Source organism: Hemitrygon akajei, chromosome 9 (assembly GCF_048418815.1).
Source record: "Hemitrygon akajei chromosome 9, sHemAka1.3, whole genome shotgun sequence".
Lineage (NCBI taxonomy): Eukaryota > Metazoa > Chordata > Chondrichthyes > Myliobatiformes > Dasyatidae > Hemitrygon > Hemitrygon akajei.
In genome coordinates this window covers 98,142,900-98,159,934 of record NC_133132.1, presented here as the reverse complement: position 1 = coordinate 98,159,934, position 17,035 = coordinate 98,142,900, and the positions used below count along the sequence as shown (strand labels likewise).

The 17,035-nt window shown below is 49.0% G+C and overlaps 1 protein-coding gene across 4 annotated transcripts in view; it reads right to left on the bottom strand.

Moving 5' to 3' along the window:
- Positions 1-17,035, bottom strand: part of vit (vitrin) — a 177,089-nt gene that overhangs the window by 8,718 nt on the left and 151,336 nt on the right. For 2 of the 4 annotated variants that reach the window (XM_073056606.1, XM_073056609.1), the window contains exons 8-17: positions 16,335-16,394; positions 16,188-16,253; positions 15,799-15,867; positions 11,367-11,435; positions 10,572-10,640; positions 8,567-8,623; positions 6,359-6,415; positions 4,488-4,635; positions 3,214-3,317; positions 2,319-2,545 (exon numbers count right to left, since the gene is read on the bottom strand). In XM_073056606.1, coding sequence (XP_072912707.1) covers positions 2,319-2,545; positions 3,214-3,317; positions 4,488-4,635; positions 6,359-6,415; positions 8,567-8,623; positions 10,572-10,640; positions 11,367-11,435; positions 15,799-15,867; positions 16,188-16,253; positions 16,335-16,394 — 926 coding nt within the window. The remainder of the gene's footprint in view (positions 1-2,318; positions 2,546-3,213; positions 3,318-4,487; positions 4,636-6,358; positions 6,416-8,566; positions 8,624-10,571; positions 10,641-11,366; positions 11,436-15,798; positions 15,868-16,187; positions 16,254-16,334; positions 16,395-17,035) is intronic. The other 2 variants (XM_073056608.1, XM_073056610.1) reach the window with 2 other exon arrangements.

Below are 17,035 nucleotides of genomic sequence, written 5' to 3'. Positions count from 1 at the left end.
AGATTCCCAATCCTCTAACTCCCCACTAATGTTTGCTCTATTACATGCCCTCTCTTTTGCTTTTATGTTGGCTTTGACTTTCCTTGTCAGCCGCAGTTGCCTCATCCTCCCTTTAGAATATTTCATCTTTGGGATGCATCTTTCCTGTGCCTTCTGAGTTTCCTCCAGAAATACCAGCCGTTGCTGTTCTACCATCTTCCCTGCTAGTGTCCCTTTTCCAATCAACTTTGGCCAGCTCTCTCTCTCATGCCTCTAATTCCCATTGCCCCACTGTAATACTGATATATCCAATTTTAGCCTCTCCTTAAAATACAGGGTGAATTCTATCATATTATGATCACTGTCTCGTAAAGGTTTCTTTACATTAAGCTTCCTAATCAAATCTGGGTCTTTAGATAATACTCAATCTAGAATTGTGGTTCCTCTGGTGGGCTCAACCACAACGACAAGCTACTCTAAAAGTCACCTCACAGGCATTCCTCAAATTCCATCTCTTGGATTCCAGCACCAACTATATTTTCCCAATCTACCTGCATTTTGAAATCCCACATACTTATCGCAATATTGCCCTTTTTTTTCATGCCTCTTCTATCTCACATTATAATTTGTAGCCCATATCCTGGCTACCTTTCAGATGCCTGTAGATAACTCTCTTTTTGCAAGGTCTGTTTACCCTTGCAGTTCCTTAACTCTACACACAAGGATTCTTCTGATCCTACATCACCTCTTTCTAAAAATTTGATTTCACTTTTTACCAACACAGCCTCCCCAGCCCTTCTGCCTACCTGCCTGTCCTTTCAATACAATGTGTTTTCTTAGATGTCAAGCTCTCAACTATGACCTTTTAGTCACAAGTCAAGAGATGCCCACAACATACTTGTCAGTCTCTAACTGCACAACAAAATTATCTAGCTTATTCTATGTACTGCTTACATTCAAATATAACACCTTCAGCTCTGTATTCATCATCCTTTTTGATTTTATCCCCATTACACTTTAACTCATCCCATTGACTGTAATTTTGCTTTATCATATGCTTATCCTTTCCAAATAGTCTCACTATGCACTACATCTACTTGTACACCAACTGCCCCATCCTCAGCCCGTATCACTCAGCTTCCCACCCACTGTCAAATTAGGTTAAATCCTCCCCAACAGCTCTATAAAACCTGTGGGAAGAATGTAGGCCCTCTTGGGTTCAGGTGTAACCCATCCTTTTTCTACAGGTCATCCAAGCTAGAAGAGATACCAATGATCCAGGAATCTAAAACCCTGCCCCCTGCATCAATTCTTCAGCCATCTACAAAATCATCTTATTTTTACCCTCACTAGCATTTGGCACAGGCGGCAAGCCAGAGATTGCCACCCTGGAGGTCCTGGTTTTCAGCTTTCTGTTTATCTCCCTATATTCTCTCTTCAGGACTTCTTCACTTTCCTTCCTATGTGTTGGTATCAATATGTACCATAACTCCCAGCTGTTCACTCTCCCCTTTAGAATGACATGGACCTAATCCGAGACATCCCCAACCCTGGCACCTGGAGGGCAATGTACCATTGGGTGTCTCTCTCACGTCCTCAGAATCTGCTGTTCTAATTATGGAATCCCCTATGACTACTGCAATTCTCCTCGTTTCCTTTCTGAGCCGCAGAGCCACTCAGTGTTAGAAGCGTGAACCTTTCCCCTTGTAGGTCATTCCCTCCCAACAGTATCCAAAGTGGTATACTTATAATTGAGGGGAATGGCCACTGGCTGCCTATCCCTGCCTCCTGCAACTTAGGGGTGCCTACCTCCCTGTAGCTCCTAGCTATCACCTCTTTATTCCGCCATATGAGCCAAAAGTTACTGCGCTGCATCTCCAGTCCCTAAACACCATCTCCAAGGAGGTTCAGCTCAGTGCACCGTGCAGATGTAATTATCAGGGAGACTGCAGGTCTCCCAACTTCCCACATCTCACACAAGATAGGCATGTGGATGAAAGAAAAATGTGGACCACGTGGGAAGGAAGGGTTAGATTGATCTTCAAGTAGGTTAAAGGGTTTACACATCATTGTTGGCTGAAGGTCTGTGCTGTACTGTTTCTATGTCCTATTATCTCAAACCTCTTCAGTGTGCTGGACTGTATCTGCTCCATTCATCCTGAAACCCACAGGAGTGGGGGGGTGCAGGTTAAAGGGGGGCATTAAATGCTAGGCTTGCCACTGACAACCAAATTCAAAGCAAGATAAAGTTGTTTAAAAGCAGGGACAACACCAGGGATGATGTATGAGACTTCAAAGGAGATATTAGGGACTTTACCAATGGAGATCAGAGAGTTCACCTTGTCCACAAAGTCCTTCTCCACCACGTTCTGCTGTTCATTTTCATCAGCCCCTTCCACAGTGATGAAGAAGATATTGATGCCGGACTCCCTGGCGAGGCGGGCAGTTTCTCCGACCTTGTCTGTGGGCCACCCATCGACCAGGACCACCACCACGTTAGGGGCTCCCCCACGGTTACCCTGCTTGCTGGTGAAAAAGTTGCCGATGGTGTGATTGAGGGCTCGGCCTGCAAAAGAGAGGGTCCACACTTCCAATCTGTGCTGCCTTGTGGAATCACCCTGGATGTTTCTCACAGCCTGTCAGTGGTGTTTAACCCAAACTGTTGAAACTATACTGGACGGCCTGTCTCAAACCCATCAACTTGAAAGAGTACAGAGAAAATTTACATGGCTATTGTTGGGAGTTGAGGACCTGAGTTTTAGGGAAAGGTTGAATAGGGTGTAGGAGAATGAGTGGAGATTTGATAGAGGGATATGAGGGCTAACTATAAGCAGGCTTTTTCCACTGAGCTTTTGTGAGACTAGAACCAGAAGTCATGGGTTAAGGGTAAACGGTGAAATGTTTAAGGGAACATGAGGGGGAACTTCTTCACTCCGAGGGTGGTGAGAGTGAGGAACGAGCTGCCAGCGGAAGAGGTGGATGCAGGTTCAATTGCCATATTTAAGAAATATGGGAGGGGAGGGGTATGGAGGGCTATGGTCCAGGAGCAGGCCAATTGGACTAGGCAGAATAATAGTTTAGCATGGATAGGTAGGCTGAAGGACCTGTTTCTGTGTGGTAGTGGTCTATGACTCTGATGCTATGTCCTGGACAAGCCAGTGAAACAATCTTCTAGTGTTGGAAGCTGAGGGACTGCTGACATAGCTGGGACCCCAGGGACGAGATGAGACTTACCCACATTGGAGAGGCCACCTTTCTGTGGAATCTTCTCAATGGCCTTTTTAAGATCACGGGAGTTGCGGTAGACATGGAGGTTAAACTCAACACTAGCATTACTCCTAGAATAACAGAAGATGAGCATCAATTAACATTTAGTAAAGAAATAGCCGGTGTTCATTTCCCTCCTCCCACAAAACTAGGGCATCCCAAACTGCCTACCCCTCCCTGTTCTGTTTGCATTTCTTCACATAACTGTGTCTTCAAAGTGGTGGCACATCACAAGATCACTGCCAACTAGATCGAGAGCAGAAGACACAGGATCAGATTTGGATTTATTTATCACATTACATCGAAACATGGACTGAAATGCATCTTCTGCATTAACAACCAACACACCTGAGGATGTGCTGGGGGCCGCCTGCAAGTGTCACCACACATTCTGATGCCAACTTAGCATCTCAGCAGAACCACACAGAATACATTAAAAGAGAACATACCATGCAACAACAGTGAAACAAACCCTGTTCTTGCCTCCCTCCCACACAAGCGCATACACGGTCCTCTAACCCCAGGGCAGGCAGCCTTCTGCATCCAGCCTCTGGTGGACTCGTGGATTCACTCTGGCCATTGGGCCTTGACTTCTGGACTTCCAATTGGTGTTTGGACTCCAATCTTCAATTTTAACCCAGGACTCACAGATAAGGACAAATGCAGACAAAAATTCCAGGCCTCAAAAACCAGAAAACCCTGAAAGCTAGGCCTTGAACTCCGATGATGGGATCTTGAAGGTTAGGCCTTGAACTCCAGTATCACTGATGATGGGGCCCTGAAAGTTAGCTCTTGAACACCAGTCTCACTGACAATGGGACCCTGAAAGCTAGGCCTTGAACATCGGCCTCACCGATGATCAGACCCTGAATGTCCTTGCTGGCCTGCTGGTCTTCAAACATGGAGCAGAGACTTAGATTCTGCCCTGTCCTCCAATTCCCCCACATCCCTGTCTCTAAGAGATAACCTGATACTTAACTCAGTCCCCAAAACCATCCCATGGTCTGAGCCGCGACGTCAACGGAGACCGCAGCTTGGTGCCATCTTGATTTGGTTTAAGGTGCTGGGATGTGGAGCAAACAAACGAACTGCTGGAGGCAGAGGAATGTTTGACATGTCAGATCAAGATAGGTGACCAAAAGATAGTGGAGAAAGAGGTAGACCTTAAAGAAATAGAAATGTGACAGAGGGAAGGGAATCTGAGGGCTCAGGGTCTCGGGATTGCTTCTCACTCTACTCACCCAAACTGAACAATGCCGATGAGTGGACCCTCAATTCCAACATTGAGGGTTTCTGCCACACTCATCAAGAACTTCTTCTGAATTCCAAATCTTCGTCTTCCTATACTCCAGCTTCCGTCCACCAGGAACGCAAGGTCCACCTTGCAATCTACAAACAAAAACAGCAAACTGCAGGAGGAACTGAGCGGGTCAGGCAGCATCTGTAAGGGCAAAGGGGATGGTCAATACTTCAGACTGGGGTTGAGAATGTAAAGGGAGGATGGCCAATATAAAGAGGTGAGAGGACAGGCTGAAATGCGGGCTGGTAGATGGAAAAGGTGGGGGGGATTTGAAGGCATTTGGCAACATCATTGCCCAACCCAGGAGCAGGTAGGTGTTTAGAGCCTGTATTAAAGAATTTGTGCTTCTTTCACCAAGATACTGAGGCTAGTGTTTCCTTGTCTAGCCCCAAAACAGTGCTAGTGAGATGCTAGATTAGGTTCGGACACACAAAATACTGGAGGAACTCAGCAAATTAGGCAGCACCTATGGTGGGGAATAACAGTCGATGTTATGATCTTGCAGTATTATTTACCTGCACTGTACTATCTCTGCAGTGGTTATACTTTATTCTGCATTCTGTTATTGTTTTCCCTTGTTCTAGCTCAAAGCACTGTATTATAGTTTGAACAGTATGCAAGACAAGCTTTCCACTGGATCTCCGTACGTGTGACAATACCAATATCAATGCCAATACCAATAACAGCACCAATTTCTGACATTCATAAGGATGGGAGGAAGTGTATGTGACAAACGATAATCCCCACAGATCTCTCTGCAGTCTCAGTTTTTCACTATGCTGTGGGAAGGAGGGGAAGGTTGATGTCCACACAGTGGGTAACATATCTGAGGTGGATAGGATCGCAAGCAGGAATTGGCATTCATATTAGTTTATCAATGTCAGGTTCTGAGATACAGTGAAAAGCTAGTCTTACAAACTGTTTATACCAATCAAGTCATTACATAGTGCACTGAGGTCGTCAAAAACAAACACAAGAAATTCCACAGATGCTGGAAATCCAGAGCACGCACCAAGTGCTCGATGAACTCAGCAGGTCGGGCAGCATCTTTGGAGAGGAATAAACAGGTGACATTTCAGGCCGAGACTGCCTGACCTGCTGAGTTCCTCCAAAATTTTGTGTGTGTGCATAACTCTTCTCCTTAATGGTCTGACTCTCCCCTAGCTTCGGAAGGTTGTTACCGAAAAGGACATTGGTTGGCTCTACCTTCCATAAGAACACAAGATATAGGAACAGGATTAGGCCATTTGGCCCATCGAGTCCCTCCACCATTGAGTCATGGCAGATTTATTTTCCCTCTCAACCCCCTTCTCCTACCTTTTCCCATAACCTTTGTTGCCTTGGCTAATCAAGAACCTACAAATCTCCACTTTAACTATACCCAATGACTTGGTTACCACAGCCATCTGTAGTGATGAATTCCACAGATTCACCACCCTCTAGCTAAAGAAATTTCTCCTAATCTCTGCTCTACAGAGATGTTCTTCTATTTAAAAGTTGCATCCTCTGGTGCCAGGATCTCCCACTTTTGGAAACATCTTTTCCACACCCACTTTATCTAGGCCTTTCAGTGCTCCCAACCAATAGCAGCCCAGGTTGGGAGTACACACGAGAGATCTGAGCATTGAAGTCTATGTATTCATTTTCCACAACCTCCAGAGATGTGTACATCAAAATTCCTATCACCTGAAGCTCCCTGCTGGAAGAATTGGTTCGTAACACCAGGAGGTCCACACGGTCAGTGGTGAAAAATAACATTGCTCTGTTACTATACTGTTTAGAGTCAACAATGAGGCAAAAAAGTACAGATACTTGGATCTCCTCGGGAAATTGGCTCCTCGACAAATTCTTGATCTCTTGTACCGAAACCTGGTTCAGGAGAAAACCTGAAATTAGTGTGTTTGCCAACAAAGACCCCTCCTCAACCTGAAACCCTTCCCCCCCAGTCTTTTGTCAATGCATCCCAGCTGGTCAGGATATGATGTCTCCATTCAGATGTCATCAGAACATCCCGTTGGTCATGGTTCCAGTCTGGCCATGCCACTTGCCCAACCACTTGAACATGAGTTCTCTATCTCAATCCATTCTCATGGGTCCGTCCCATTTACCCAACACTCTCATGCTCACTGATATGCACTGGCCTCAATATTGGCTGTGTGGGCTACGGGTGAGACATTGGAACAGTAGATAGTGTGGCTGCTTCACAGCAGCACAAACCGGGGTTCAATCCAGACCTCCGGTGCTGTCTGTGTGGAGTCTGCACGTTCTCCCTCACACCCTGTGGGTTTCCTCCCATTGCCCAAAATGTAGATGTTTGTGGAGGGTGGTCAGGCGTTGAAGGATGGGAGGCATACAGGGTTCAAGGTGAGTAGTGGGCAGTGCTCAGTGATTATGGAAGGGTGAGGGCTGAGAAGTGTAGAGAAATTGGGTTGTGGAGTGATCTGGGGGGAGAGGAAGTGTTGTGGGGTCAGGGGTTGTGGCGGGGTCATGGACATCACTAGCTGGTGTTGTGCAATAGATTTAGTTCATCATGAGTTGGCACTGAGAACTGATGGTGCGATCCAACAGCAAAATGTGTTGTTCACCTGTTGCTGTGGTACTGAAAACTTCCAATATTGCAGGTGCCTGGCATGATGTCTGTCTGCTGAATTATGTGGATTTCCTTTTCTTGTTAGTACCCCCCATCCCCAACACACTTTTAATTCACTTTCTTTTGCTTTCCTTCATTTTTCAGCGAACCCTGTGAGTTCAAAGGCATTGCAGAGCCGGGGACTGGTACTTAAAGAGATTGTAGAAATGGGGACTGGCATTGCAAGGGGGGATTGCTGGACCGGTGTCGAAAGGGGGTGCGAGACTGGGGACCAGCATTGAAAGGGGGTGCAGGACCGGGGACCGGTGTCGAAAGGGGGTGCGAGACTGGGGACCAGCGTTGAAAGGGGGTGCAGGACCGGGGACCGGTGTCGAAAGGGGGTGCGAGACTGGGGACCAGCGTTGAAAGGGGGTGCAGGACCGGGGACCGGTGTCGAAAGGGGGGTGCAGGACCGGGGACTGGTGTTGAAAGGGGGTGCGAGACTGGGGACCGGTGTTGAAAGGGGGTGCAGGACCGGGGACCGGTGTCGAAAGAGGGTGCGAGACTGGGGACCGGCGTTGAAAGGGGGTGCAGGACCGGGGACCGGTGTCGAAAGGGGGTGCAGGACCGGGGACCGGTGTCAAAAGGGGGTGCGAGACTGGGGACCGGTGTTGAAAGGGGGTGCAGGACCGGGGACCGGTGTCGAAAGAGGGTGCGAGACTGGGGACCGGCGTTGAAAGGGGGTGCGGGACCGGGGACCGGTGTCGAAAGAGGGTGCGGGACTGAGGACCGGCGTTGAAAGGGGGTGCGAGACTGGGGACCGGCGTCGAAAGGGGGTGCGAGACTGGGGACCGGCGTCGAAAGGGGGTGCGGGACTGAGGACCGGTGTCGAAAGGGGGTGCGGGACTGAGGACCGGTGTCGAAAGGGGGTGCAGAAGCAGGGTGATGAGTTGAAAAGCAGTATGGGAACACCGAATTTAAAGGGAGTGTGTGAACTAGGGCACCGGCAGTGGAGCCCAATAACAGTTGGATAGCAGATTACAGAAACTGTACGTAGTCTTAAAATCATGGTCTATAGAAAGAGAATCGGAGGAGAAAAAAAGCCATTCAGCCTATCTTGTCTGCTCCACCATCATGGCTGATTTATTTTCTCTCTCAACCCTATTCTTCTTCCTTCTCCCCATAACCATTACTAATCAAGAACCTATTAACCTCCAATTTAAATATACCCAATGACTTGGCCTACACAGCCTCTATGGAAGTGAATTCCACAGAGTCACCATCCTCCGGCAAAAGAAATTCCTCATCTCTTTCAAAGGGACATGCCTCTAATCTGAGGCTGTGCCCTCTGGCCATTTGCCCCATCCATTTTCCTGTTTTTAGTTTGTGGCTGTCTATTGCCTCATTGTACAGAGTACTTACTGAAACCACAGGACCAATGTTTAACTCACCTCTGGCGTCAAAGCCCGACTCCCAGAAATTAATTTCTGTTTCATCAGTGTTGTGATCTGGAGGAGAACAAGACAGCCTTGACAAGCTCAGGTCAGGTGAGGAAAACAAGTTGTGAGCATGCTTTAGAGGCCTGGGGGGGTGTCAGGCGGAGACAGTGTGCTGCTGGGCTCCTGTCCCTCAACACAATGTTTCCAGCATCCGAAACCATACCCAGGCCACACAGAACTCCACTGTAACACCTGTAGGTGCAGACAAGTTACTAAAGAACATTCCAGCTTTCCAAAATAAAAGCACAACAGTTATGAGACAAAATAACTCTCCCCCAAGTCAAAGCCAGTTAAATATTTGTATTATCCCAGTATGTATATGTCACCATATATTACTTGAGATTTATTTTCTTGTAGCCATTTACAGGAAAATAAAGAAATACAATTGAATTTATGAAAAATTATACATAAACACTTACAAACATCCAACATGCAAAAGAAGGCAAATTGTGCAAATAAATAAATAAATAATGAGTTGTTGGCTCCTTGAAAGGGAGTCTGTAGGTTGTGAAATCAGTTCAGAGTTGAGGTGGGTGGTTCGGGAAGCTAATGATTACAGGGTAATAACTTCCTGCATGTGGCGGTGTGGGTCCTAAGGCTCCTGTACCTCCTGCTCAGTGGCAGGGAGGTTGAAGAAAAACCCAGCGTCCATCCACAGACAAACCCCAGTCCAACTAATCAATTGAATAACATCTTCTAGTAGAGGAAGGTTTAAGAAAGTCACAAACTTGTGCTGTGCTACTACATTTATTTAGAGATACAGCCTGGTTACAGGCCTTTCTGGTTTATGTGACCAGCTAACCTAGTAATCTGTACGTCTTTGGAATACGGGAGGAAACCAGAGCACTGAGAGGTAACTTCAGAAAAACTTCATGTACTTAGCAACATGAACTAAGCAACTTAGCGAGGTCTGTTTCCTGGTGCTCTGAGCCCGTGACCTTCAATGAAATATCGACAAGTTTTAGTGGTGTAACTCCAAGCTAACCGTATCAGGGATTTTCTGATTCCCAGCACCCCCCTTCTAGGGCTGGTCGCTGCCATGTTTGTCAGCCATTAAGATCATGAGGAGAATGTGCATGTACACAGCTGTGAAATCTGGCACAGGGTGCAGTCAATAAATGAAAATACAGTGCAACAGTCTGAAGAACCAAATGTCCATGAACCTGGATCCTGCGCTCTCTGATCTGCCAGATTAAATAGAACATAGGAATTGTGAAACAGTATCCGATCAGCACCTGTCCATTTCACCACCATCTATCCTCCAACCTCATTCTCCTGCCTTCTCACTCCAACCCCATTCTCATGACCGTGTGGGTTTCCTCCGGGTGCTCAATCTACTCCCACAGTCCAAAGACGTACTGGTTAGTAGGTCAATTGACTGCTGTAAATTGTCCTGTGATTAGGCTAGTGTTAAATAGGATGGTTGTTGGGCGGTGCAGTTCGCTGCTCTGTAAGGACCCATTCCGCATTCCATCTCTTAATAAAATTAAACATTGTGTTTGCCTTATTTACTACTGCCCATTAACCTGCAGGTACAGCAGCATAGTAGATTATCAATTAACTTAATGCTGTTACAGCACCTGCAACCCAGGTTCAATTTCACCACTTCTGTAAGGAGTTTGTATGTTCTCCCAATGAGTGTGTGTGTTTCCTCCAGGAATTCCAGTATCCTCCTACATTCCAAAATGTAGAGGTTAACTGGCCACAAGGGTGTATTAGGGCAGTGTGGGGCTTGTCGGGCTGGAAGGGCCGTTTCTGTGCTGTATCTGTAAATGATTTTAAAATATAATATAAACCTTTAAGGGAATCCTGAATGAGTACTCCCATTCTCCTTGTCCCCACAACTTCTGAATTCTCTCCCCATTCTCTCTGTGCAATGCAGCCTACTTATCAGGCTTGAATTAGGCTCTTTTATTTAACTGGCACCTCCTGGATTAATAATAGCAAGTGTACTTACTGTGAGTGCCCTCACCGAGGCCCAGGACCCACTTCTGGTAGTCAGAGAGCCCAGGAGTAGAGCTGTAAGCTACAAGTGTGACAACAGTTAGCCAGGCCAGGTCTCCTGCCCATGGAGAGGAGAGTCAGGGCATGCAGTGGGTTTCCTGCCTGCCTGTGCCAAGGTCGGGTTATCGGACACAGACTGTCAACAGGGCAGAAGGAAGGCTTCCCTAACCCCAGGTGCTCGATCAAGATCAACCCAGCAACAGCAGTCAGTAGCTGCTCCATTTTGGTCAGAGACTACTGGACGTTCTGAGAGGATTTTGGTAGGTCAGAGACTAAACTTGCGGCAGAGATTGACCACACATTCCGTCTCATGGCAACTCACTCCTGCAGGACTAGGATAGGTGGGCCAAACTACCCACTCTTTCATTCCCAATACTACAGAGGTGGGGGGTGTTTTTGATGCGGGAATCCCACCCCACCTGTACCCATCAGCTCATTTCCCCAACTTCCCCCTCCACCCACCTGAACCCATAGCCTCATCTCCCCAACCTCCCCCTCCACTCATCTCCCCATCACTCTAATCTCACCCTCCCCACACCCCCACCGGACCCATCTTCCCCGTCCTACACAGAACCTTCATCACCCACCCGTGACATCCATTAACTGCCCCTATCCCACCCCAGCCTGTGCCTATTGTGAGATGCACCCACCTAAACACCGCCCTGAGCCACACACACTCCATCCCAACCCCGTGAAGCTGAAAGGGAGTTCCAGTCCCTCCCTCTGCATGTGCCTGGGTGACTCTGACCTGGGTTGTTGGGGGTCTTCTTGTCAGTCCAGGTGTAAGCAGGGTTGGTGGCCAGCTCAGGGCTGTCAGCTGGAGACAGAGAAGACATCTGTAAGACATCACGCGTCAGAGCCAGGAAACTACCTATGCCTGGGGCAGTGGGGCTGGGGGACGCACCATTGAAACAACCTTCCCCATTAACCCACAGTGGGCAAACAGACACAGGCAGAGGACACCCTCACTCACATTCTCACACACACACATGCATTCTCTCTCTCCCACAGACATTTTCTCTCAGATCCCCCCCAGACTCTCTCACAGACACTATCTCTCAGATCCCCCCAGACTCTCTCACTGACACTCTCTCTCACAGACATTCTCTCTCAGATCCCCCCCAGACTCTCTCACTGACACTCTCTCTCAGATCCCCCCAGACTCTCTCACTGACACTCTCTCTCACTGACTCTCTCTCTCAGATCACCCCCAGACTCTCTCACTGACACTCTCTCTCAGATCCCCCCAGACTCTCTCACTGACACTCTCTCAGATCCCCCCAGACTCTCTCACTGACACTCTCTCTCAGATCCCCCCCAGACTCTCTCACTGACACTCTCTCTCACTGACTCTCTCTCTCAGATCACCCCCAGACTCTCTCACTGACACTCTCTCTCAGATCCCCCCAGACTCTCTCACTGACACTCTCTCAGATCCCCCCAGACTCTCTCACTGACATTCTCTCTCAGATCCCCCCAGACTCTCTCACTGACACTCTCTCAGATCCCCCCCAGACTCTCTCACTGACACTCTCTCTCACTGACACTCTCTCTCAGATCCCCCCCAGACTCTCTCACTGACACTCTCTCTCAGATCCCCCCCAGACTCTCTCACTGACACTCTCTCTCAGATCCCCCCCAGACTCTCTCACTGACACTCTCTCTCAGATCCCCCCCAGACTCTCTCACTGACACTCTCTCTCAGATCCCCCCAGACTCTCTCACTGACACTCTCTCTCAGATCCCCCCAGACTCTCTCACATAGAGACTCTCTCTCAGATCCCCCCAGACTCTCTCACTGACACTCTCTCTCAGATCCCCCCAGACTCTCTCACTGACACTCTCTCTCAGATCCCCCCCAGACTCTCTCACATAGAGACTCTCTCTCAGATCCCCCCCAGACTCTCTCACATAGAGACTCTCTCTCAGATCCCCCCAGACTCTCTCACTGACACTCTCTCTCTCAGATCCCCCCAGACTCTCTCACTGACACTCTCTCTCAGATCCCCCCAGACTCTCTCACTGACACTCTCTCTCTCAGATCCCCCCCAGACTCTCTCACATAGAGACTCTCTCTCAGATCCCCCCAGACTCTCTCACTGACACTCTCTCTCAGATCCCCCCAGACTCTCTCACTGACACTCTCTCTCACAGACATTCTCTCTCAGATCCCCCCAGACTCTCTCACTGACACTCTCTCTCACAGACATTCTCTCTCAGATCCCCCCAGACTCTCTCACTGACACTCTCTCTCAGATCCCCCCAGACTCTCTCACTGACACTCTCTCTCACAGACATTCTCTCTCAGATCCCCCCAGACTCTCTCACTGACACTCTCTCAGATCCCCCCAGACTCTCTCACTGACACTCTCTCTGATCCCCCCCAGACTCTCTCACTGACACTCTCTCTCTCAGATCACCCCCAGACTCTCTCACTGACACTCTCTCTCAGATCCCCCCCAGACTCTCTCACTGACACTCTCTCTCAGATCCCCCCCAGACTCTCTCACTGACACTCTCTCTCAGATCCCCCCCAGACTCTCTCACTGACACTCTCTCTCAGATCCCCCCCAGACTCTCTCACTGACACTCTCTCTCAGATCCCCCCCAGACTCTCTCACTGACACTCTCTCTCACTGACTCTCTCTCTCAGATCACCCCCAGACTCTCTCACTGACACTCTCTCTCAGATCCCCCCAGACTCTCTCACTGACACTCTCTCTCAGATCCCCCCAGACTCTCTCACTGACACTCTCTCAGATCCCCCCAGACTCTCTCACTGACACTCTCTCTCAGATCCCCCCAGACTCTCTCACTGACATTCTCTCTCAGATCCCCCCAGACTCTCTCACTGACACTCTCTCTCAGATCCCCCCAGACTCTCTCACTGACACTCTCTCAGATCCCCCCAGACTCTCTCACTGACACTCTCTCTCAGATCCCCCCAGACTCTCTCACATAGAGACTCTCTCTCAGATCCCCCCAGACTCTCTCACAGACATTCTCTCTCAGATCCCCCCAGACTCTCTCACTGACACTCTCTCTCTCAGATCACCCCCAGACTCTCTCACTGACACTCTCTCTCAGATCCCCCCCAGACTCTCTCACTGACTCTCTCTCAGATCCCCCCCAGACTCTCTCACTGACACTCTCTCTCAGATCCCCCCAGACTCTCTCACTGACACTCTCTCTCAGATCCCCCCCAGACTCTCTCACTGACACTCTCTCTCAGATCCCCCCCAGACTCTCTCACTGACTCTCTCTCAGATCCCCCCAGACTCTCTCACTGACACTCTCTCTCAGATCCCCCCCAGACTCTCTCACTGACACTCTCTCTCAGATCCCCCCAGACTCTCTCACTGACACTCTCTCTCAGATCCCCCCAGACTCTCTCACTGACACTCTCTCTCAGATCCCCCCCAGACTCTCTCACTGACACTCTCTCTCAGATCCCCCCAGACTCTCTCACTGACACTCTCTCTCACTGACACTCTCTCTCATTGACACTCTCTCTCAGATCCCCCCCAGACTCTCTCACTGACACTCTCTCTCAGATCCCCCCCAGACTCTCTCACTGACACTCTCTCTCAGATCACCCCCAGACTCTCTCACTGACATTCTCTCTCAGATCCCCCCCAGACTCTCTCACTGACACTCTCTCTCAGATCCCCCCAGACTCTCTCACTGACACTCTCTCTCAGATCCCCCCCAGACTCTCTCACTGACACTCTCTCTCAGATCCCCCCAGACTCTCTCACTGACACTCTCTCTCAGATCCCCCCAGACTCTCTCACATAGAGACTCTCTCTCAGATCCCCCCAGACTCTCTCACTGACACTCTCTCTCTCAGATCCCCCCCAGACTCTGTCACTGACACTCTCTCTCAGATCCCCCCCAGACTCTCTCACTGACACTCTCTCTCAGATCCCCCCCAGACTCTCTCACTGACACTCTCTCTCAGATCCCCCCCAGACTCTCTCACTGACACTCTCTCTCAGATCCCCCCCAGACTCTCTCACTGACACTCTCTCTCAGATCCCCCCAGACTCTCTCACTGACACTCTCTCTCAGATCCCCCCAGACTCTCTCACATAGAGACTCTCTCTCAGATCCCCCCAGACTCTCTCACTGACTCTCTCTCAGATCCCCCCCAGACTCTCTCACTGACACTCTCTCTCAGATCCCCCCCAGACTCTCTCACTGACACTCTCTCTCAGATCACCCCCAGACTCTCTCACTGACACTCTCTCTCAGATCCCCCCAGACTCTCTCACATAGAGACTCTCAGTCTCTTTCAAAGTTCAGAAGTATGTTTACTATGGAAGTACATGTGTGTCACCGGATACAAGTCTGAGATTCATTTTCTTGTGGACCGTCTCAATAATTCCAATAACAGAATCAATGAAAGACAACAACAGGGTGGACAACCAGTGTGCAAAAGACAACTGTACACATGCAAAAAGAAATAATAATAATAATAATAATAAATAAGCAATTAGGTATCAAGAGCACAAGATGAAGAGTCCTTGAAAGTGAGTCCATAGGTTGTGGAAACCATTCAGTGATGGGGCTAGTGAAAATGAGTGAAGTTATCCCCTCTGGTTCAAGATTCTCTCCCTCATTTAGAGACCCTCTGTCACCACACTCTCAGAGACACACTGCTTCACACACACGATCGCACACTCACTGAGGCATGGCTGCTTCTCACACACACTATCACACTCACAGACTTTCACACACTCAGAGCAGTGGTGTGGCCACTGCTGGTGTAACCCCACCAAATGTGATCAGTTTTATATATGTCGCAGAATTATCAGTGTTCTAAAATGCAATCAATCCTATTCCCTCTATTTTCCCGTTATGTTGATTTATTTATCTCTGTCACCTTTCTGTCCCGGCACAATAATGAACTTCTCTGAAGGACACATCCTACTCTGTGAGATGTTTGAAGGAAAATCAACTTGTCTTTCTAGGCAACTTTATACAAAGTCAGTCGATATGCTTTACCACCAGTAAGGTACCCGTTTTGAAAGCCATAATCCTTGTTATAATGTAGAAAACAGAAGCAGGGCATAATGTGATGTGCTCTGTGCGAGAATGGCCCGTCTGCGTTCACAGACTGGCGTAGAGAGGCTGTGGAACCGAAATAGACAGACACCCCGCTGTCGCTGTTCACTTACCTCGTGGTTTTACGGGAGGAATCAGCCAGTCCGATCTGGGCCGCGCCAAATGAGCCTGTCTGCTGAAACCTAGGGAGACGAGAGAGTGTGAGTGAAGCGACGGCGGCAAGCCACACGCCAGCAAATCAGACTGCATCCAGAGAGACAGGAGAGAGAAAAGGAGAAAGAGAGAGAGAGGCGAAAAAGAGAAAGAAAAGGAGAAAGAGTGAGAGAGAAAAACAAAGAAGAGGGAAGGAGAAAGAGAAAAGGAGAGGGAGAAAGAAGCAAAGTGAAAGGGGGTGTGATAGATAAAAGGAAGGATGAAGTTAGAATAAAAGAGGGAAAGGTAAATGAAGGAAAGGGGGCGAGGTGGCGGATGTCTGGAGCTCGGGCTGAGGCGGTTCACCCACCGTGAATGGGACCCAAGCCTCCCGCTCGTCGCATTGCGATGGCTGGCTCTGACCGATGGACCCCTGCTAGTGACAAGAGCAGGGCGTCAGATCGGAGTCTGATTCCAGTAGCCCTATTACCAGATTGCGGTGGGTTGTGCGAGGTACCTGCGTGTGGCAGAGGGTTGCTTCTGTCGGTGAATTCGGCCACTCCTGATTCCCGGAGAGCTGGGGAGGGAGAAAAGATCACTTTGTCAGCCTGGAAGGGACGAACACCGCGGGCAGCACTCCGAGAATCACCGGTCACCTACCTGAGTGATGGGAGCCCGCTGCCTAGCGGAGAGAGACCGGTCGTTAGCTATGGGTTAACGCGGAATCAGAAAAAGTGTAACGTTGGCCTGAGTTCAAGACGTCTGTGATACAGACTGAGGGAAACCGTGGCCATCTCAACTGGAGCAGCTCATCAGTGTTTCCGGATGCACAGCTGTCTGAGTGAGACACCAGGCGTCTCCGGGACCCTGAGGTGCTGCATCTCCGGCGTGTGGGAGTCGGGGTCAGCGGGGGTGGGTCGGACTCCGGGACCCCGAGTGGCGATGTATAGCTTCGAGAGAAACAGAGAGAGAGGAGAGAGGAGACCAGTTCAAGTTCACAGGTTTAAAGTAAATTTATTATCAAAGTCCGTATACCCGTGAGATTCTTTTGTTGCAGGGAAAAAGAAATACAATAGAAAAACTACACATAAACAGGCAAGGAGTGATAACCAACAGCAAAGGACAAACTGTGCAACTAAAATAACAACGAGAATGTGAGTTGTAAAGAGACCTTGACAGTGAGTCAGAGCTGAGGTGAGTGAAATTATCCACGCCTGA